This window comes from Ptychodera flava, chromosome 3 (assembly GCF_041260155.1).
Source record: "Ptychodera flava strain L36383 chromosome 3, AS_Pfla_20210202, whole genome shotgun sequence".
Classification (NCBI taxonomy): domain Eukaryota; kingdom Metazoa; phylum Hemichordata; class Enteropneusta; family Ptychoderidae; genus Ptychodera; species Ptychodera flava.
Window position 1 is genome coordinate 34,555,728 of NC_091930.1, and position 22,580 is coordinate 34,578,307.

A 22,580-nucleotide genomic window follows, 5' to 3' on the forward strand; every position below is an offset into this window, starting at 1 on the left:
AGTTACTACCTGCCTCTCACATCAGGTGTGAGAGGTAAGTTGTTTATGACTATTCCCTATAGCACATCCTTCCTGTTTTTGTAGGTGTTCTTCATCCATCTGTATTTCAAACAACACTTTCTTCCTCCTTTACTAAGATGAGTTTGGGGTTTTGGTAATCATATCTTTTTGTTATTAGTGTCAAACTTTTCCACTATTCCGTTGTATTTGACCAATTAGAGATAACCTTATTAGCACGGTGCACATCAGCAGTTAATCTTTCAGTCTCAATAGAGATTCCTAAAGAAAAAGCCATCCTCATAATTGTTGACTTTTCGTGAGAGGGCGCTTTTTAGCAGTGATTAACTAGAAAGTAGTCATTTAGGTTTGAATCAAATATTTAAGGGCGAAATAATGAGTGCGATATTTTCAATTCTTTCTGTTCAGAATGGGTTATTTTACACGTAGGTTAACAGTATAATTTCACAACTTAAAGTCACCGCAACGGCATTTTTTTATCAAATTTTTAACATTTTGCAACAAATTGCCGGTATGTACACTGCTGATTCGTACATGCGCATGTGCTACATAAGATTTCCTCTCTATCATGAAGGTATTGTTCGCATTGATGCAAAGTGTTGCACAATTCTCAGCGTTTTTGGCGGGAAATCTAACTTTATACCCTTGCAATACTCGCCACCGTACTTAAGGTGATACGTACTTGCAATACTTACTTAAATTTGCCCAAATTTTCCTCAATAAAACTTAACTTTCAACTATTCTCTTTCCAACCATTCTCTCAGCAAATGAAGAATAAAAATCAGGGGTCGCCGTGCAAAGTTTGGCACTAGGTAAAAAAACTTCCTTACATTTACCGATATCTGGGATTCAAAATGACCGCCATGCCAGTGTTAACTATGTGGCGAAAAATAAAATTTTTGAAAAACTAAGGGGTGAAAAGAATTCGCTCCTCGGGGACAATTATTCGGACTCTCGAACTTCCACAATTCTTTTCTGATCTACCACTTGAGAGGGTCCTTTATGAAGATTATAGAGAAAGGAAATCTTTCATCGACTTATTGTTGTGAAAATTGATTTTTTTCTCGAAAGAGTTAAGCAGAAATGGTGGCCGTTATGAATTTTAAGAGTCGTGTAAATCAGGGTAATTTGTTTTCTAGTGTCGAATTCTTGCACGGTGACCTTGATTTTGATTCTCGATTCGAAAGAAATGGTTGAAAGTTTCCTAAGGAAAATTAAGCAAACGTTTATTTTCTTTTTCAATTATGAAGCGCGTACTACCTTGAAGCGCGAACTACGCTCAGCCAGCATTCGTCATTTTGTTCCTTGCCTCATTCAGCTCTCTCTCTCCATCGTCGATGTACCAGAACAAAATATCATTTTTGTCCTCTTCGGGGGTGTCAAAATCTCATTCTGTAAACCTGCCTGTCACCCGAGTTCCTGGCTGTCTCTCTCCTTATTAAAAATCTCCGACCTTTTGAAGTCCGATGACGGATCATATTGCTTGTTTGCACCCCGAGGGGTCGAAAAGACTTCAACGGATACTTTTCGCGATGTGAGAACGGACTGGCCGAGGTGTTTAATGTATATGCCTCCTCTCTCCGTCGTGTTCGATCTGTTTATTTCGTTTTACCTACATCAAGGATGCGTGACGGCGCCAAAAAGGCCCCGTTCTCTCCGGTGAATGATACATTACTCCTAAAGACATCGCCGGACTATTGCACAAAGTAAATATCATTACTGGTTTTTCATATTTGCCTTCTAGTCGAGACACCGAAGCTAAACAATGACAGAACTGCTATACAATTTAACACAAACCATAGTGAGCAGCTGGTATTTTGAAAACCGCAGGATTCCAACCTTTGGCATTCCGATGCCGGCTTGACAGAAAATTTGTCAAAAACGGGGTTACTGCATCGAAAAGTGGATATCTGACCGAAGATACCCATGAAAGTTATACACGTTCATGTGCTACATACATTCTCGATCTGCGTGAATTCTTCCCATTGATGCAAAGTGTTGCACAGTTCTCAGTGTTGCTGGCGGGAAATCCAACCTCGTATCGTTGCAATACTCGATACCGTACTTACAGTATGCGCCTCGAAAGTGTAAAGATGTAAACTTTTGCTCAAACGTTCCTGGAGGAAACTCTCAACCACCCAACATTTCTAATAAAGAATGGAAACCATGGGTCACCGTGCGAATTTTGGTTACAGAGTAACAACATTTACCGCTACTTGGAATTCAAAATGTCAGTTCTATGGGGAAAATTAAATTCTAGATTATCACAAAACTATGAAAATTTTTATTTCCTTCTAGTTGTTCAAAATGAGCCCGCAAAGGCGGTAGATCAGAAAGGTTATGGAAAAAGTGACGTCCCGACTACAATCTGTCCCCGAGGGCTTTGAAGGTTGTCATGCGTTCATGGGTGAATTGCAAATTCTTTCATCGACTCGATACCAAATACACAAAAGATACATGGGCGTTAACATATGAATGTGCTATTTTTTGTAAAATCAAGTTTCGTGCTCGAATTTTCTGTATTGTTTTAAACTACATAGAATGTGTCTAAAGCTTATATAGATTTATTACATGCCTCGAGGAGACTGCAAATCAGTGCATTGATTTGAATAGGAACATCCGGGATGTTAGCGGGCCGGTGAACGATGTACTGACCGGTTTCCATGGTTACCCGGTCCAGTGAAGCCGTTCGATGTTTTCGACGTCAAAGTAGACGCTTAACGCTAGATGTAAAATATCCATACGCGCACTGCTATTTGGACTTTCGTTAAAATCTGTTTGATGCTGGTCGATAATGGTAAAATTGTTTGAAAATGACCTGCATGTAACTAAATGTTATATAGCATTAACTGTGAAGAGGCATGTAATAAAAATATTATTGCCTGAATACATGGGTTTAGGTGCCCTCGCAGCAGGAGACAATTTGCCCTCCTGGCGTCGGGCAAATTGTCACCTGCTCTCGGGCACCTTACCCATGTATTCAGGCAAAATATATATATATATATATATATATATATATATATATATATATATATATATATATATATATTATATATAAGTATAACTCAGTTCTCGATGCTAAAAGCACTGCGCTATAAATAATGCTACAATTTCTTTCGAGTACAAAGTAATAATAAGCTATTCTGTCTTTGTTCATTTGTTCTTCAAAGTTGTATACGTGCCTTCCCCATACTTTCCACCTGATTTGACATTTCAATTTTAATCGTGTCTCTCATTATAACATAACCAGTCCGTCAGATCCACAAAGAGTAGGTGTTGCGGTTTCTGATGCTGAAATGTCGAGTCCTCCCAGGCTCGGCCATCTGAATGCGACTTAAATTGAGCAGTAAAAATTGTCGGCCGAGACCTAAATACAGCTGTTTCTTCTTATTTAAGTGTGGTTGATTAAATAGTTGTAAATTTGACCGACGTAAGAGCATTTCAAACAAAAAAGTGTGAAGATCGGAAGGAGTGGTTGGGTAAATGTTAACAACATAGCGGCATCCTCGATAAGAAAGCGACTGTTAAGTCTCGGAGCATTACGGCACTGTCGGTATCAAACAAGCCAAAAAAAATGATGGTGAGTCTGATGTATAGCGTAGGGTTGGAGCCAGCAACCAAAATAACGACAAAGAGACAGCAAATACTGATGACGCGTTATCAATTTTGATGACGACGTCAACAACAAAGTGCAGGGCGGCGTTGATTATTTTGATGATGAAAATAAAACAAAATTATGTGACTGTGACCTCTTTTACAATGGCGCAGACGACAAGAACTGGCGCCAAACATACAACAATAGTGGCGAAAACTACACCCACGCGTGAAAAATAATTAGGTAGATTTCTTTGTTTGCATGTTTAAAAGGTTCTTGAAACACTTTACTTCGAACATCGTGTTCGAATCAAGCTAAGTTTACCATGTCTTGTCACAGGGCTAGATTTATGCCACTGTGTTGACTGCCACCCTTCCGTAGAGTATAAATCCGCTGCGCGATGACTCCTGATCGTCATAACTGTCACCTTCATGGTGACGTATGGACCTGGGGAAATTCCTTATTAGGGAGAGGTGAACCCGAGTTCATCTGTGTACCGCACGCGTCGATGGGGCTCGTCCCGGTACAGCTAACCATCCAGGGGCTGTTCAGTACGATAACTGCGCTGCTATACAGACCCTGGTTTATTTCCAGGGTCTGTGATTAGATACTAGAACTCTTTGTGTCTGTAAGTCTCGGGTAGATCCAACCACAGACCGTAGAGCGAGATGATATGGCTACGTAAGACAAAAGCAAGCGAATCTTTCATCAATTCCAATCAAAGAGATCTCGTCCCTCAAGAGGCGTTTCCGATGAGTTTTCACAGATGGGTATTGGGTGTACATTCGGAGATGTAGATTTTATATCGCAATTGATGTTTTGCATGAAAATTTCATGTCTGTCAATTGATTTGTTGAACGCTGATGACAAAAGACAGTTGGGAAAAACATCTTATCTGCAGACAGACAAGTAATAAAGTAGAGAACACAGAAGCAAAGACGATGGTTAAACGACCTACGCTATAGGCAATGAATACACACAAGCATACATATGTATGATACATACATACATACATACATACATACATACATACATACATACATAGCATACATACATACATACATACAATGATACATACAATGATACATACAATGATACATACATACATACATACATACATACATATATACATAGAAAGATACATACATACATACATACATACATACATACATACATACATACATACATACATACATACATACATACATACATACATACATACATACATACATACATACATACATACATACATACATACATACATACATACATACATACATACATACATACATACATACATACACACTACTGTGTATAAATGGGAAAGTTGGCCTATGTTTGATATCAGGAGATGGTAGACATCGAGTAAACAAGAGTGACATTATTTGTAATTAGACATCTTGTAAATCTAGAGTTTTAACGAGTTGCTTTACAGACACAAAACCTGCTCAACATGCAGTAAAATAAATTCCTTACGGGGGGAGGTGTTGCAAATGACAGATGCATCCCTGTGATGTACGCACGCGTGTGACCTGCAATCATTGTACTCGCACGAGAATATGGACGCTTCACTTCCGGTGCAGCGAACGTCGTGGAGCCATATTGGGCCGTTTCCTACAACAAGTATGGCGTTGATGTTTACCCTCCCGCCGCTGAAAAAAAAACAAAAAACAAAACGATTGAATCACTGTTTACGGTATTGTGTATCGAGACGTTTGAAATTTGAGTGTGTGGAAATCATCAAACTTGTTATGCCTATGTCTCGTGCATTGTGACCTGAGCAATTTTAGTCCAGAATGGCCACGTGCGAGACAGCCCACGGTGGAACAGATAGATTCTCTCTGTACCTCCAGAGTAGAAGGAACACAAATACGGCTACCATACCGCGTACACATGTCTGAAGGTATGTCTTCTATCAAAAGTATATCGGCATACGATGACTCACATCGAACGTCTGCCCAAAGTTGTGCCGATTTTGTTTCAAGCCCACGGGAAAACACGAGAACCCGATTCATTACTTCGAATGGTCAAATCGATTTATATATGGTGTTTGTCTAATTTCCAGACAGCAATTTATCGACGTCGTTTGCAGCAGATAGCTCCGTGCGAGACCAAACGTAGCTACTCTGTCACGGTGGACCTATCTCACCCAAGATCTTATGCTGACTGTATTTCTTTGGGTCTAACAAAACCAGAATCTCGGCTGTGCGCGTGACAGCTGTGAGCGTATGATGACGAGGTGGGCCCTTTCGTGCTGACAAGAGGAGTTTCAGGATTCACTGTCATTGCATTCAATAGGAGAGGGAGACATGAATGCCTCTCCCCTCAAATGTTAGTCAGAAAATGCGTTTTCTAAACGGTGGCGTTGCACCAAATGCGTTAATCGTTTTGTTTTGTTTTGTTTTGTTTTTGTTTGCTTTTTTTTGTTTTTTGTTTTTTTATGCAAAGAGTCACTTAGTTTTCATTAAATTTTCAATCAAAGATTGGGATATTGTTTGGTCCACATTTTGGCATGACAAACTGTCGTAAGTTTGGTGTGAAAGAAGTGCAAATTTATGCAAATCACGCAATTTCCTAGCTTCCTTTATCCCCGTATTTAACATTGCAAAAAGATTAGCTTCGCTATAACTGAATGAATTTTGTGAAATTTTCAAATATCTTCTTTAATACCATATATAAAAAGGCAATTTTAATTGGCAATAAAGTTCCTACATTTTAAATGACAGAGCCATTTCAAATTTGCTTATCAAGATTTCGATCACCTATGATGAATCTCAGTCTTTTAAGCCCTACTGTTTAAGAATGAAAATAGATAATGCAAAAAAAATTGTCTTTTTTTCTACTATACTACTTTAAAATGAGCTATTAAATTTCACAAAGTAGTACCGTCTTTGGTTTAACTAAATTTTTAGCATTAATGCCACAATTGAGGTTTCCTACCCAAAGTGTGTATCGCTTTCATTCTTCGAGTAAATTATTACCACCATACTAAACGTTAGGCTCTCTGTATTTGAAAATAGTGTGAGGGGGTTTCCATGTCATCTTGACAAGAATATTGCTTTGAACTTTCATTTTATCGGGAATTTAAGAGTTCTCTTATACCGGAAAAGTATATTTCCCCTGTGAAATTAAGATACACATGGTTATGCTAGCTTGTCTGAGACGCTCTTCTCATCACTTACGAATTGAAACAGATAGAAAACTAAAAATGATGTACATGAACGAATATGCTTGTTATGCGATAGGAACGAGGTTGAAAACGAGTATCACTTTGTTTTACTGTGTAACTTTTTCGATAGTTAAAGGGTCACATATTCCCCGTTATTTCAACCCTCCGACAGAGAGAAAATTCATCTCTGATGCAATCTGACAATCACTTGATTCACATATAATTCAGCGTTTGGCAGCATTTACATTCCTTGCTATGAAATTTAGAAAAGAAACTACTGAACAGTACTGAGATGTTGAGTACATTTTTGTACTATTTACATGTCAATTTATGTAATTTCCTTCATGTAATGTTAGAGTGTATGGGGCCGATGGCCTTAAATCACTGAATAAAAGACCTTTCGAATCTAAATATTGCTTTGAAAAATACTGTAGTATTTGTGAAGTGCGACGCCAAAACCTAAATTTACCATAAACTGGAGATAACGGTTTATCAAAAAGTGACTTCAGTAACATAGCGGTAATCAATAGTACAGTATAGTAAACCCTTTGTTTCTGCGTCCACTCATAATTTTGAAAGGTAAGTGGTTCGAAAAGAACATACAAAGAAATCATTTCATATCAAGTATGGCTAAATTTGATATCAGAATGATTGGAATAGCCACCGGCAACAAAGAAAAGTTCAAATGCTCGGTAGAACAGCATTCCTGAACAGGGTCATGTCGGAGACACACGGAAAGGTCACTGTAATCTCGTTGAAAACTACCAACGACTGCAATAAATGCATCTCACTCACTCAACACTCAAGTTGTCTTAGCAACGGTAATATGACAATACCTCTATAAACTACCATTTCATGCAGTTAAGATCGCCCCGAACGCATATTACAGCCTTCAAATATGAAGAACAAAGTCATAACGACGCAATCACTACCAGTATTTTTGTTTTAGTTCATTCATGTCGTCGTTGTTTGTTGTATGTTCATGTGTCAGTCTTTTGTTTATTTATTTGTTTGTTTGTTTGTTTGCTTGTTTCGAAGAACCTAAATTGTTTACTCACCTGTAGCCGAGCTGTCTGCATACCACGTGGGCGGCGGTGTTATCGAACCCGTCGCCGCACACAGTTCCCCATACACCGTCTAGAAGGACTTCAACTCTTCCTTGACTCGGAACAGTACCGTTGACCAGCCTCACTACCGTCTGATTTTCCTGTACTGAATTTTTTTTAATGGGAAAGGGCCAAATCAAATTTGAGCTTGCAGGAGTCAAGAAAATTGAAAATTCATAGCTCCGGTCAGTCAACACAGGCTCAATAGACCTTTTCCAGGCTATCCCACAATGCATTGCTGTGGCTGTATCAAACGCCGTGGACACTCAAGAACAGTCCCTCCACCCAGTGACTCAAGACAACAAAAACATACTGACTTCGTGTTGTACAACGGATTGTTTACAATGCCAAAAGTTGTCTCATTTATTTTGCATCCACTGGGGACGAAAATATAGGTCAGGGTGTGATTTGCCACTTTAGCCTATGGTAACTTACCCTGCGTATACCTTACGGCTAAAAAGTTCTATGAAGTCTAAACGTAGGCTTTGTATACCCTAGTGCGCAATGCATCATGGGACCGATAAAAGTACTATTTTACTGGCACCCTATGGGACAGACCTCTGCTCCAAGTATGGTAGAAGTATACAGTATCAGTTTTTCAAATACGTTACATTGTGTTCAATTTGTTATGTTATCGTTGATAGATGCTTATAAAATCAGTTTGAAAGAACAAAACGATTGGACATTATGCACCTTAAAGGTATACTGTCACCTGTTCCAATTTTGCAACAGTTACCATGGAAAGAGAAAATATGACCAATCACAGATTATAAGCAGGTGGCCGCTTTTTAAAAAACAGCGCCCTCACATCGGTATTTTGAATACCAAGGAACGCCCCTTTGACCATATATGGGTATATTTAGATTACAGGTGACTGTATACCTTTAATAGTCTAAGTAGACAAGTTGAACTGACGTGCATTTTGACCTGATTTGAGATTAACAACAAAACTGTGATCTTTTGACCAGAATAATATCACTTCGGTGCACCTGAACAATACCGGGCCCAAAACTGTATCACGCAAACAATCTGGGTTTCCCAGGGGTCCTCCACATCTACGGGTGTACTTGACCCTCTAGGATTATGGGTATATGTGAAATTGCTCAGTGTGGGCCCAGAATTCCCCAATCTTGCTACCACTTCAAATTCTAAAAACACATTTTCGCAGCAAACTGAATTTGAACATTTCTGGCTGTACACACACACAAGGCTGGAACTTTTGAATATGAGCAGCTCGTGTTTTACTGGATGTCTAGACTGACTGAAGTTAGTTTGTTGCATGTGTTGCTAATGTTTATTAATCCTCATAAAAGTTCCCTTTTTTCAGATTTTCGTGGGAACTTTACGAGCCTTGCATTTAAAAAAATCCAGATAATCATAACTAAAACTACCGCTAATAGCCGTCGCTGCCAACTCTCTCATGATGCACTTTAATACAGACACACGTGACATGTGACGCCCTCTTCAGAATTGACGAACATGACGGAAAATCAGCGAAAAATTGTTACTCACCTGAACGAAGAGCAGGCTTTGACGTCACGCATGACGTATATAAGAAAACGGCAAGCCACGGTATGAAGAGCATCGTTACTTTTGAAGATCTGCATTATAACATTAAAACAAAATATTAATAGATATTTACAAATCTGCCGATATTATATTTGTTTTATCATTTTCTAAAAGTTGAATTGTTCATGCCTCATTCTCATACAATGATACATATATACAATGCATAATACATACAATGATACATACTATCATACATACATACATACATACATAGATACATACATACATACATACATACATACATACATACATACATACATACATACATACATACATACATACATACATACATACATACATACATACATACATACATACATACATACATACATACATACATACATACATACATACATACATACATACATACATACATACATACATACATACATACATACATACATACATACATACATACATACATACATACATACATACATACATACATACATACATACATACATACATACATACATACATACATACATACATACATACATACATACATACATACATACATACATACATACATACATACATACATACATACATACATACATACATACATACATACATACATACATACATACATACATACATGCATGCGTACATGCCCGTCCCAACCAAAATATCTATAGAATTCTTTCATAGTAATTGCCTATGCATTTGTCCATAAACTTTCTTGGCTACATTCGCATCAGAATATCTATATTGTGGAATTCCAGTATGTTTTTAGGCGAAGAATTGAAGTACCTGTGAGTGAAAGGTAAGTGTAGAGTTCTTATTCTGTGTGTACAGAATAATACAAACATCAAGAAGAAAAAACAAACAGCGCCGAAATTGCAAGAAAAATTACATAGCTAGCCGACGAAAGGTGGTTCACTTTCGGAATGGTTCGTCTTACCGATTGTCTGATCTCCCAGTGTGAATATTACTGCAAGCGCTCGGGACGAACTGAACGTGTTCTATCCACTCTGTGCGATCTCTCTGCAGAGGCAGTCGGGGACCTGAGTCTTGCTACAAACTGCTGTCTCTGACAGCGGATGGTTAAAGCCTAGTAGCGCTAGCCAGCAGACCAAATATTTCATTCATTTACAAATTGATTATCTCGACACCGTCCTGTCCTCGACCCGCCCTCCTTTCAGCCGCGGTGACAGCTTGGAATTCGGAATTTGAGCAATAAAAAAGTACCCAATCACAACACATATTTTGCGTTTCTCTCCTTCTGTCGAACCATGTGTTCAAAAGCGATGGGAAGGGACGTCTATCGCACCCCTCTTCAGATTTATTCCAAAATAACACATCTGGACATTTTGGGCGCGATGGCGAGATTTAAAGCACCGCAGACATGACGCTATGTATCAGTCTCGGAAGGAAGCATAATATTATTGGCCTTAAGGGCTCTGGTGTCGAAAAAGTCCTACTCGGGGGGTCATTCTGTGACACCGACGTAAACGACTTGAAAAGCGATCCGACACGTTCCACTTACAAAATTACAGAACACACGTGACCTGAGCAGCGACCCTGGGGTTAAGGCTCCCAGATGCGAAGCCTGGACTTCTATTCGCCGTCAAAATTGAAAAGAGGGTACTTGACCTCCGGTGGGAAAGGTCGAATTACGCGAATTAAAGAAGTAATAATTTTTCGCTGAAGACATAGTTGTGGGTGGTATGATAGACTGGCAGTGTCCGGCATCGCACGATGCGTGTTCAAGCTCAATTGTGTTCTGGAAAGGTTTAAGGATTCTCCTTTGGCAGTTTGTTGAAATGCTTGCGGGTTTAGCCACGAGAAAATCGTTTTTCAGTTGTTTTGACGTTCACGTCGATAGCTTGGCGGAGGATGGACGTCAGAAAACCGCGGTGGAGAGATTTACGCTGGTGTAAATCACGCAGAACGGTACTAAAACCGAGCGTGCGTAATTTTGGACGACTAATAAAATGTACCAAGATGACCTGTTCCGGTGAGGGTCTGGCGAAACGTACGCATGGAGACAGAACCGAAGCAGATACACGACTAATTACTTACAATTGACAGGTGGACAGAATCCCACATAAATGGGCAGACAGGCACAGAGACACAAACAGACAGGCAGACACAAATACATGAATAAGCAAGCAGTAGCATATATATATATGATGTAGACAAATAACGATAGCATCTGAGATAATTCAGAGCGACTTGAAAATTTTGTAAAATCTTCCCCCTGCACTTGCTGAAAGTTTCAATAAAAATTGTGTTCAGTAAACGCTCGCGTGTATATTTGTTTTTTGGTAAACCTTTCTGCAAGAATCTTCAATGTCTTTATTTACACTGTTCGGGGAAATGTTTGACGTTTTCTTTTTTTTTTTTGACTTTGTTTTTGATTTTTGATTTTATGGTTTTGTTGCTTTCTTTTTTGTGTGGTTTGCTTTGCTCAAACTTCAAAGATTCAGAAGAACACGATGTTATGAAACATGCGCCGAAGCGCGTATACGAAGCAACATCGTCAGATTTTCCACAGTAAAACTATTCTATCATGTTTCTCTAAAGGCAAATAACTTCGAATACAACAAACATAAGTAAATCGAAAGCTAAAATAAATGACTAAGATTACAGGCTGTATCAAAATCTTAGATGTTGAGTCGATGTGGGAAAGCACTGTTTTGGTGGAGATGGGTGTGCGTAAGACAAACAAAAAACAAGCACTCTGTCTTCTGTCTTGACAAGTCCCCATCGCGGGAGTCACCGTTTGAGCTCATATTGTTTAAAATCGACAACTTATCTGACGTTTATGATGGTACGCTCATAAAAAACGAATGTGACATCTCCGACCTGAAGTCAACGTAAAGTATTTGAAGGCATAACTCAAAGTCACTTTGTGGTTAGTTGTTAAGATGCAGCCGATAATCTGTCGAACTTCGAAGCCAGTTGAGAGTTTATGAAATAGCGATGGTTATGAGATGCGCGTTATGATACACATGGAACAAATATGTGAGTGGAATGGCTAAGATGTCGCAGGATTTTAGTATCGCATCTGCATGAAAAAAATCAGTAGTCTTGGCTATGAAGTCACAACACTCCCGTCATTCATTGGGGTATGCAAACCACGGAAATACTTCTTCTGTCGGTGCTACAATAAGCCACTGTGAAAGTTTACACGGAACGTCTCAGTACAAAAGAGAATTCTCGCGAATTTTGAAGAGTATATAAGTATACACGGTCATGTAAAAAGCAAAGCACGACTTCGCCAATTGCTTCAATACAGTCGCTCAATTTTCCCTCGACTTACTATAATAGTAATGTCAGCATGATTTTAACACGTTCTGTCACTTGTTCAACATTAAAAGACCGAGAGAATGCTGCGAGTATTTTCGATAAATATTTGGACAGACACCTGCAGCGTTCGATAAAATTAGTAAGTACAAATTAAAGGAAATAAGCTAGCCGCTACCAGAATGAAATCCTATATTGGTCAGCTTATTACAAAGATATCTGGTAATGGCAACGGGATTTTTTTTTGCCTGAATTAAATTTGTGTTTCTCAATGTTTTGCTTTTTTGTTCGTTTGTGTGTTTGATGTGAGCATAGATGGATAGACAAACGGACAGGCATTCGTGAATGATGGGGCAACCTCAGTTTCCTTTGAAGAATTCCATCAAAGGTCTTGAGAAGCTGCAGTCTGCCTGGCTTCTTTCTACCTACGCTCAAGTGCGCATCAGAACTTACGTGTCGCACAGCACACATGAACGCGCTCGTTCTCACGGAAGTACCGATCAGTCACATGTGCAACTCCTTGAAGAAGAAGGAAAAAAAGGGTTCCCCACCCTGCCATTGCTCGGTGTCAACTATGACATCTGGGCAGCCAAAATTTATTTTGATAACAATATAAGACGACTCGCCCCTGCCAGACACTCTTGGCATAATTCAACAAACAAACACAGCCCTCCCGGCGTAACCCTCGTTTGAGCAACTCTCACCGCTAACAGCGGTGTTACACTTGTGCGGTGGCGCTGACTTGGAGTAAATCACAGTTACGTGCGCAGAATCACACGCCATGTAAGTGGCATATTATGACGAGATATATCTTCGGATGCACTGTGCACTTGCTATTTTAGGGTTTTGTCCTCATTAAGAGGGCGCTGGCCATGACCCTGTCGCACCTTTCAGTACCGACACAAAGTATACACCGCCCCCAGTGTTTCCCGTCAAGTGCAGAACCAACCGTCTTATTTGTTGGGGGTTCTTGACTCCTCCGGCGGGGGGTTTCTTCGAGGTTAAGTAAACGCGGTCATGTGATTGAAGGGACAGAAGAAAAGTCACCACCGTCCCCAAATACATTTACTTTTGTTTCTAAACATGTCATTCGCAAAAAAGTGCTGAGAACCCTCACGGATCCTCTGCCTGAGAAGAGTTAGCATTTTTGTCAGAATCCGCCATTCCCGCTGCTATCTATCTATCTATCTATCTATCTATCTATCTATCTATCTATCTATCTATCTATCTATCTATCTATCTATCTATCTATCTATCTATCTATCTATCTATCTATCTATCTATCTATCTATCTATCTATCTATCTATCTATCTATCTATCTATCTATCTATCTATCTATCTATCTATCTATCTATCTATCTATCTATCTATCAATCGACATAACACGAGATTATGAAATTCAGAACCTCGTTTTGCCAATGTATTTGGCTTTAACGTTAAGGGGTTGAACTACTATTAATATCTTCAACAGTAGATTATCAAAACAATGCGCAGTCATGGTTGACAAAAAACAGAAATGTTAAATTTAGGCTAGAGAAAGAAACGAAACACCAACTGTCACGGACAGTGTTCGATTGAGATATTTGGAAGTTACATTTTTTTTTCTCAGGAAGCATAATTGTCATCACATCTGCCAGCCTGCTAGAGCTATATGGCATTCTTGTCGACCTGATGAAATACTTCTTTTTTCGCATTACGTTTTACTTGGTTTTGTGGTTTATTTGTTCGCGTCTCCTCTGTCTCGGATTAAGCATAGACCCTCGAGATTTTCCTCGGGGTCTATAGATTAAGGTTTGAAAACATGCTAGTTTTCTTAATGCTCAGCAACCATAGTACTTCTTAATCACGCGTTTATTTGTTTGTTTGTTCGTTCGTTCGTTTGTTTGTTTGTGTGTATGTTTCAGTATCCGAGCTGACAAACTTTTGATTCCTTACTCTAAAGTGTGTTATTTTCTCACATGAAGTAATTCTACGAAATGAAGATTTTGCCTTGGCGCCCAATGGGCCACCTGGAAGCAGGTTAAAGAATTAGTGACATACCGCGAGCGCCCTCATGCGTTACATACCTCCAACAATACCAAATGTCTGCACGTATACAACGCACCCTTTTGTGAAACATGCACAGGGATTTGATTACATTTGATACGCTCATACCAGCTTCCGTGTTTTTTTTTCGGTATTTTCGATATATTACCTCATCGAAAGAGCTCTTTAAAACAAAGAAATATTTTTGAAATGAAACAGCAAAATTCTATTGAGTCCGAGAAAGTTTATCCTAAAACTCTGATCGCTTGAACCCACGGCCTCTGCGAAAGTAAAATGTATTTTGTCATAATTTTTATTACATTCCTCTTCCGTTCCTGTCGACGTGAAATAACAACGTTCATTCCAAACATTATTAACGACATTATTAAGAGCGTATAGGCGTGTGGATGTAGTTAGCCTTCAAAAGGTCAGACATCATGAACACGCATATTGCAAATTCAGTAACTTTTTGGAGCACCCATATTTCAACTTCGTCCGAGAAAAAACCCGCAAGTTTGGACCAAAGCGCCAATATTCAGTCTCTCTATTTCTGTGTCTACTTGTCGTCTTTCTGTCTGTCTGTCCCTCCGTCCTCTCTACCCCAAAGCGCCAATGTTCAGTCTCTCTATTTCTGTCTACTTGTCTGACTGTCTGTCTGTCCGTCCGTCTCTCTATCCCAAAGCACAAATTTCAGTCCTCCGTGTTCCTCTCTCTCTCTCTCCTCTCTCTCTCTCTCTCTCTCTCTCTCTCTCTCTCTCTCTCTCCTCTCTCTCTCTCTCTCTCTCTCTCTCTCTCTCTCTCTCTCTCTCTCTCTCTCTCTCTCTCTCTCTCTCTCTCTCTCAGTCCTAATATATACTGTAATATTTACCCGGAATATTCAGTGTCTCTGCAAAACAATATTTGCAATGAAACCGACAGACAATTCCAACAAATTTAAACTAAATGTTGATAATAAGTGTCAATATACAATCGGGATACCCAAACTTGAGTATAGAGATATATAGTTTACACTACATACTGTAGTGTTCGGCTCTGCCCGACGTGCTGTTTGATTTTACACGGCGCAATAGATAGTTTCTCTACTCGGCCGTGATAAGAACGCCCCGGGCTCACGACCCTTTGGAGACAGAACAATGTTTCAGAATGTGACACACTTTGTACGAGCTGTCTTCTTCGCTCCTCCAGGTCACGAACTATGCTGTCAGTTCAGTTTGCAATTATCACGGCAGGGTGCCAGCTAACAAGGGAAACATAAAGCCGAATTACGTGATTTGAGAGGGACACCGTACTTGACCCTAATGTGAGCCGAGGAATTCCCGTCCTTTCTGACGTGACAGTTATTCGCATATAAAAATGTTGTGCTTCGGCGTTTTACGATTATGATCGTTTTATATTTACGCTATGTTTGTTTGCTCCTAAATCCCTACTAAATTATACATCTTCTCGCTAGGGTGAACCAGCGACATTTTTTCCAAAGGAATGGTGATCTCAGACGCGTAGGATGACTATCGTTATATCCGACGGTGCTAATTCACGCATTATTAGTTGTACATGTTGGATGCCTGTATTGAACCGGAATAAATATAGCGTCGGCGACATTGATTTTTCAGCCTGTCATCACGTGATTTGTAGGTACTCGGCGCTTCTTCCAAATAAAGACGGCAAGAGAGGGCGTTTGTGTATGGTGCATTCGCCGAAAGAATAATGTCAAATATGAAAGGCAAATGGTATGGCCGCTTCTGTTGTATAACTTCTCTTTTCTCCTCTGTCTGTCTGTCTGTCTTTGTCTCTGTCTGTCTGTCTGTCTGTCTGTCTCTCTCTCTCTCTCTCTCTCTCTCTCTCTCTCTCTCTCTCTCTCTCTCTCTCTTTCTCTCTCTCTCTCTCTCTCTCTCTCTCTCTCTTCTCTCTCTCTCTCTCTCTCTCTCTCTCGTCAATGATTGATCTTGTAGTTTGTGTCACTCGGATCGAATGCCTCATGATTCCAGCAAGTCATTTTCTAACCGCGGAAAGCAAAAAAAGCTACCAAGACGAGAAAATTTACCACAAAGCCGAAAGCTTCAAGACTTTCCGCCAATCTGTCTTCGTTCTACGGGACTTGGACATTTTAAGACCCGTGTTTAGTTTTCTTTGAGATGGCCTTTTGCCATATCACCCTAGACCTGGGCGTTCATCAAACTCGATATTTCAACTGTGGTCTGTTTATGAAGGAGCCACGTGGTACCAGCACTCTATAAAATAAGTGGGTCACAAGAAAATGGTTTACCGAGGATTTCGCCCTAAACATCATAGATTTTTGCCTCCGTTATGCTAGATCAGTGTATACGACATACAATCGATGAAGTTTCTGAGGGTTCGCTGTGTAGTTTGCTTATTTAGGAGGGTCGGTTCGCTCTAGAAAATGTTTTGGTTTGCGTGTGTAGTCCGCAAAAGATTTTGTTTTTACGTTCCATATGCATGGTAACTAAAACAAATGAAACGATTACGTGCAACATATACCAAGGCAAATGGAGAGCTTGTACTTTGGCACATTCAGAAAGACAACCAGATAAGAACACAGCAGACGAGAAGACATACAGACAGCGAGACAAAACAGACAACAAAAACAGACAAATGGACTTACGTGCACGAATTGTGGTTGTGGACCGACCGACGGTATTGCATGCGCAGTAAGGCTGTCGCGATAAAATTCTCCGGACCAGGAGGTTTAAGATACTGCAGCTGACGCGCTGACGAGTTTTCAAATCAACAATTACAAGGCGGGAAAACATTTGCGACTTTGAGCGACCGAACAGTAGCAAGTTTCACAGTCAAGCTGTGAACACAGCTGAATCATGGGAATGCGTCTTGTATCGGGTTTTACGCATGCATAAATTTACTGTACAAACTTTTCAGGGAGACTTACGGTGTTCTCCTTTTAAAAACCGAAGAAATGTATAACGAAACAAAACAAGAGAAAGATGCGACCAAAGTGCAAGCAAGAAAGAAAACACTGGCTTCAACTTGACTTTTTGCATGTCAACATGGACGTATAGGTTATCGAAACGATTCGAACCATTTCCTTAGATTTCAACCGCAATGGAGACGCCACGCAGCGAAACCTGAACGAAACCAGACCAGTCGATGGATATTAGTATCTCGACGCAAGTTCCTAATTCGTGCCGTTTATGATTTTTCTCCGCAGTGCGACTGTAATTTATCCATCTGTCTTCACGGGCCAAGTGTCTCTGACGCCTGGGATGCTTTCGAATCGATGCAGTGCTGCTTGCGACCTACACTTAACTCTCTCTCTCTATTGCACTTGGCATATGCATCAAAGTGTTTGTCAAGAGCCGTTGCATGATACAGCTTTAGCCCGTCAGCACGAGAGATGCTACATGATTCCAAGAAAGTACCCTGTGCTCAAAGATAGGGGAAATGAGCCAATGCTATTTAAGGATGTAAACGAAATTCGCCATTACCTTCACTGGGATTGGTTTGGTCCTCTGCGCGCTTTCTATCCACTTTCACCACGGTAAAACCTTCCTGCAAAGTGATCCCACAGGCGCCCACTACAGGGCTAGATTAGTCAATCGCTTGGTGTACGTGCGCAAATTCCAAGTGTCCGCTCTCCGGCCCATATATCCTAGCACACACACAATCACGCACACAAACACTTGTTTCCTCCAAGCTACCGCAGGACTCTCTTTACGCTGATGCGACAGCGCGAAAAGAAAACAGAGCGGTTAAACGGTTATTTCGCAACATAAATATGCCGAGGCACGGGGGCCGTAATTTTGATATTCATATGTGTAAATCTTGAAACTCATGTTCGATCTTGTTTATGTCCGTCGCTGGGCCAATATCCCCATTGCCTGCTCAGTGTTGCTGTTTTGATTGCGCCCCCTGTAAACTGTCAAAGCGTCGACACTGCGAACTTTTTGCACTTTGTTCACATGGTAGCTGTGCAGTTCCTAGGTTGAAGCAGATTTATTGTTTTTTTCCCTGCGACTGAAAGCAGATTGGCGTCCAGTCTGCCCGTATATTAGGGCTTGTCTTGAGTCAGAGGAAGGGGCCTACATCTGTGTGGGGGATCACCTCACGGCCTACAAATCAAACACGTTGATGAAAGGTTGGGATGATATAGATATCGATGGAAATTCTATACTCTGATTATATATCGAATATGGACGTTCAAACGCATCACCATCGCACATTCGAAAGATAACCCCCTAGTACACTATCCGGAAAAGAACCAGCACTTTTCTTTTCGAGCTCGCGAAGAGAGATGCGAAGATAACCCCGCCTGTCGGCATCGGGGGTTTGTCCGGTTACCATGGTAATCATCCCCCGTCACAACCATTGGGGCGAGAACACCACTGATGACAATTATCTGAAGAATTTTCATATCGCGGGGATATATGCTGCGAGGGGATCAAGTTAAACAGCCAGGCTCATGACATTTACCACACAATTTATCCACTGACGTTGGAAAAGGTCGACATTTCTGGTTCCAAGAGGAAAACCCACACTGCTCGATAAATAACATCATTCGTTCTCGGGTACTGCTCATCCGTAACCCACATCCACCTTCTTCCCGTGTTGGTGGAATTATAATTTCTTTTGGAGCGACAAGCAAGTTACAAAAACCCCTGTGGTGAAGGGTTAAGATATCACGTGTTCTAGGTATTAATGACCCCTACCCCCCCCCCATCCCTATCCCAACTCTGTATGTATACTTTGCTCTTTTTGTGGCGCGCGTTATCTCACTAAACCTATCTTCAAACTGGAGATTATCCAAATATCTTTGAAAAGACGCCTTTAAGGTAGTATGCGCCCCGAAAGTGAAAGACTGAAACTTCAAACTTTCTTTAAGGAATTTTCAACTGTTCTCTTACAAAATCAACAATAAATATCGGTAGGTCACTGTGCAGAGTTTGGAACCAGCAAAACAAATTACCTAACATTTTGCGATATTTGAAATTCAAAATGGCCGCCATTCCTGTGTTAACTCTATGGGGAAAAATAAAATTGTGGATTTCGAAAAACTAAGACGGTAAAGTTTTCTTTTTTCAAGAGCTTCAAAATGAGCCCCAACAAGTGGTAAATTAGAAAAGAATTGTAGAAATTGAGAGTACGACTATCTGTCCCGAGGCGCGTTCTACCTTAGTAAGATTCCCCGGTCCTTTCCTTGCCACTCCTGGCTCCTCACGTCCCCATAGATATCACTTGATTGACTATTTTCCACAACATTTTCATTTCTCTGCTTTGCATTCTTTTCTTAACCAAACTCTGTCCTTCAGATGCCGTTCGTCATGTTCGTTCAGCAAGTTACATTCCAATCGGGTGAATCGCTCGAATCGCTGAATCGCATTCTCCCTGAGAATGCCCTCTGAGCTGCACGCTCGTAATTATCCAGTCGCGGTCTTTTGCGATCAAATCTGTAATAAACACCAAACCTTCCTTGTAAAAGGGACCCCGCAGAATTGTCTTTTTACTTGTCAAAAAAACAGCCATAAGAATGGAATTTAGCAGTTTGGTCCCAGTGTATTACGAATCTCGCCTTGTTCCTGATTATTGTGTGTACAACAATCACATTAACGGTAAAACGCGCCTTGGGACAGATATTCAGACTCATATTTTTACAGTTCGTTTTTGATCTACCACTTGTTAGAACTCATTTTAAAGCTCTTGGAGTAAGAAGAATTTTCGGTCTTAGTTTTTCGAAAAATACTGCCCGTAGAGTTGAGTTACACATGGATGGCGGCCATATTGAATTTCAAATGTCAGTAAATGTTTAGGTAATTTGTTTCTCTTGTTCCAAATTTTGGATGGTGACGCTTCAGTCTTATTCTTGATCTTGTAAGAGAATGTTGGAAGTTTCATGTAAGAAAGTTTGAGCGAAAGTTTAGGGCACTTACTTTCGAGGCGCATACTACCTTAAAGAAGTCATCTCAACATGTAAAGGTTTGACGTATGTTAGAATTTAGTTGTCCTTAACGAACTCTATCTTACTGCAGATAATGTGACCTTTTCCATGTACTGTTCGCCGTAACATATAAAGTTTCACGAAAACTGTCACGGTATATACTGAGATGAAAAAGCGAACTGGTTATCAAACCAAGATTTTAATTCTGACATGTTCAGCGCTTACATTTTTATTTCTAGTCTGGTCAGTCAATAGCTGTACAATTTAGGAAAATTAATTTTTTGTGTGTATGGCTGAAATTCCGTTCGCAAGACAGCGTCTTCAACGTCAGTATCCGTTGTTTTAAGAAAGCGGCAAGGGATTGGACAAATAAAGAAAACTATTAAAAAAGTATTGTATTACAAGATTTTGGCGAAGGAGGGGTAGAGAACTTTGGAAGTAATTTAACAAGTTATCTCTTTGTCAATCAACGCCCAAGTTTTCTTGTAGTCGATCCCACATACAGATCTGTGTATAGTTTATTCCTGTGTTGCTAGCCTCCGCGCCGACTACCTGTTGTACCAAGCTCTGATAATGCTGAGTTACCAGAGAAAGAGGTCTATAACCAAGAAAATGGTTCGCAAAGTAGTTCAAATAAAGTCATACAAACTGTGCGACCACAACCTGACGTATCTGAAATGAAAGCTAGCGATGGTAACCGTTCTAAACTAGCATACGCCTGTTTTATTATAAATCGCTCGACTGAGGTCGATGAACCAGTAAAATCGATATAATTTCTCTATTTATTTCTTTTTCTAAAGCAGAATCAGCCTTTGTTAGTCTGTTCAGTGACATGACAAATGTGTTCAGAACACACTGGATTACAGATGTACCATTTTTATTTGTCCATATTTTGAGTATGCTCAAATCAAATAATAAAGAAATAAATAGCCTATGGCTTTCTATAGTAAATATACTATAACCTGTGAAAAAGTTTGGTCCAATACATTTAGCCAAGATTGAGCACGGTCCCTCCACAAAACGGACTGTGGATTGAGTAATGAGTTTGAAAACGGGCCTCAAATCCACACACTGCCCCACTGATAAGCATGGCCGCCATTCTTCTAATGAGCCGGGCCAAACACAAAACTGCCAATGTATTTCCTAAGGCTGATGTGGAATGTTCCATTATGAAAGTAACACAGTTGGAGGGGACAGTATATAAGCCTTAAAATGAGGGGTCACAATCGACACTGGGCTAACAAATATGGAAACGGCATCAAAATAAGACTTTGACATGAAACTTTACCAAAATTAACCTTTCGATCCAGTATTGTGGCCTGTAAAATATTGACCAACGATCATTTTTTCATTTCAAACTAATTTTTCGATGTTTGGAGCGTACACAAAAGTTGGAACTGGCCTGTTTTGAAATAATTTTCAATAAAATATCATGGTTATATGGAAATGTGTTTGTGGATATGCAAAAGTATACGTAACTTAATAAAATTGATCTCACTAAGTACTACATCTGCTGAAAATTTGATGCAAATCGGTCATGAAATGGCAAAGTTACAAGCATTTAACTACTTTTCTTTGTCTAAATTGGTGCCATTGTCTTTCCTATTCAACAATGGTTAACAATGGCAAAGACCCTTCCAAATTAATGCTGAAAATTTAATTCTTCAAAAATCCATATCTTCAAAATGGATAATCTGATTTTCATCAAATAAAGTACATTCTTTTTCTTTTAAGAGTTCTATCCTGATACAATATTTCTGATGCTGTGAAAACATGATTATTTTCACCTGAACAGGCTACCGGGTTTTGTTCCCAGGATGTCAATTTTTCCGACATTTTCCTATAACTCAAAATCCTTTCTGCTTTACCAACTCTCTCTCTCTCTCTCTCTCTCTCTCTCTCTCTCTCTCTCTCTCTCTCTCTCTCTCTCTCTCTCTCTC

At 39.9% G+C, this 22,580-nt stretch overlaps 1 protein-coding gene across 1 annotated transcript in view; it reads right to left on the reverse strand.

The window, feature by feature from the left end:
* LOC139129231 (scavenger receptor cysteine-rich domain-containing protein DMBT1-like) overlaps positions 1-17,451 on the reverse strand; it is a 41,393-nt gene extending 23,942 nt beyond the window's left edge. Inside the window, exons 1-4 of the mRNA XM_070694875.1 lie at positions 17,356-17,451; positions 9,401-9,489; positions 7,841-7,994; positions 5,090-5,265 (exon numbers count right to left, since the gene is read on the reverse strand). Coding sequence (XP_070550976.1) covers positions 5,090-5,265; positions 7,841-7,994; positions 9,401-9,489; positions 17,356-17,396 — 460 coding nt within the window. The 5' untranslated portion in view covers positions 17,397-17,451. The remainder of the gene's footprint in view (positions 1-5,089; positions 5,266-7,840; positions 7,995-9,400; positions 9,490-17,355) is intronic.
* Between the last annotated feature and the right edge of the window lie 5,129 nt (positions 17,452-22,580).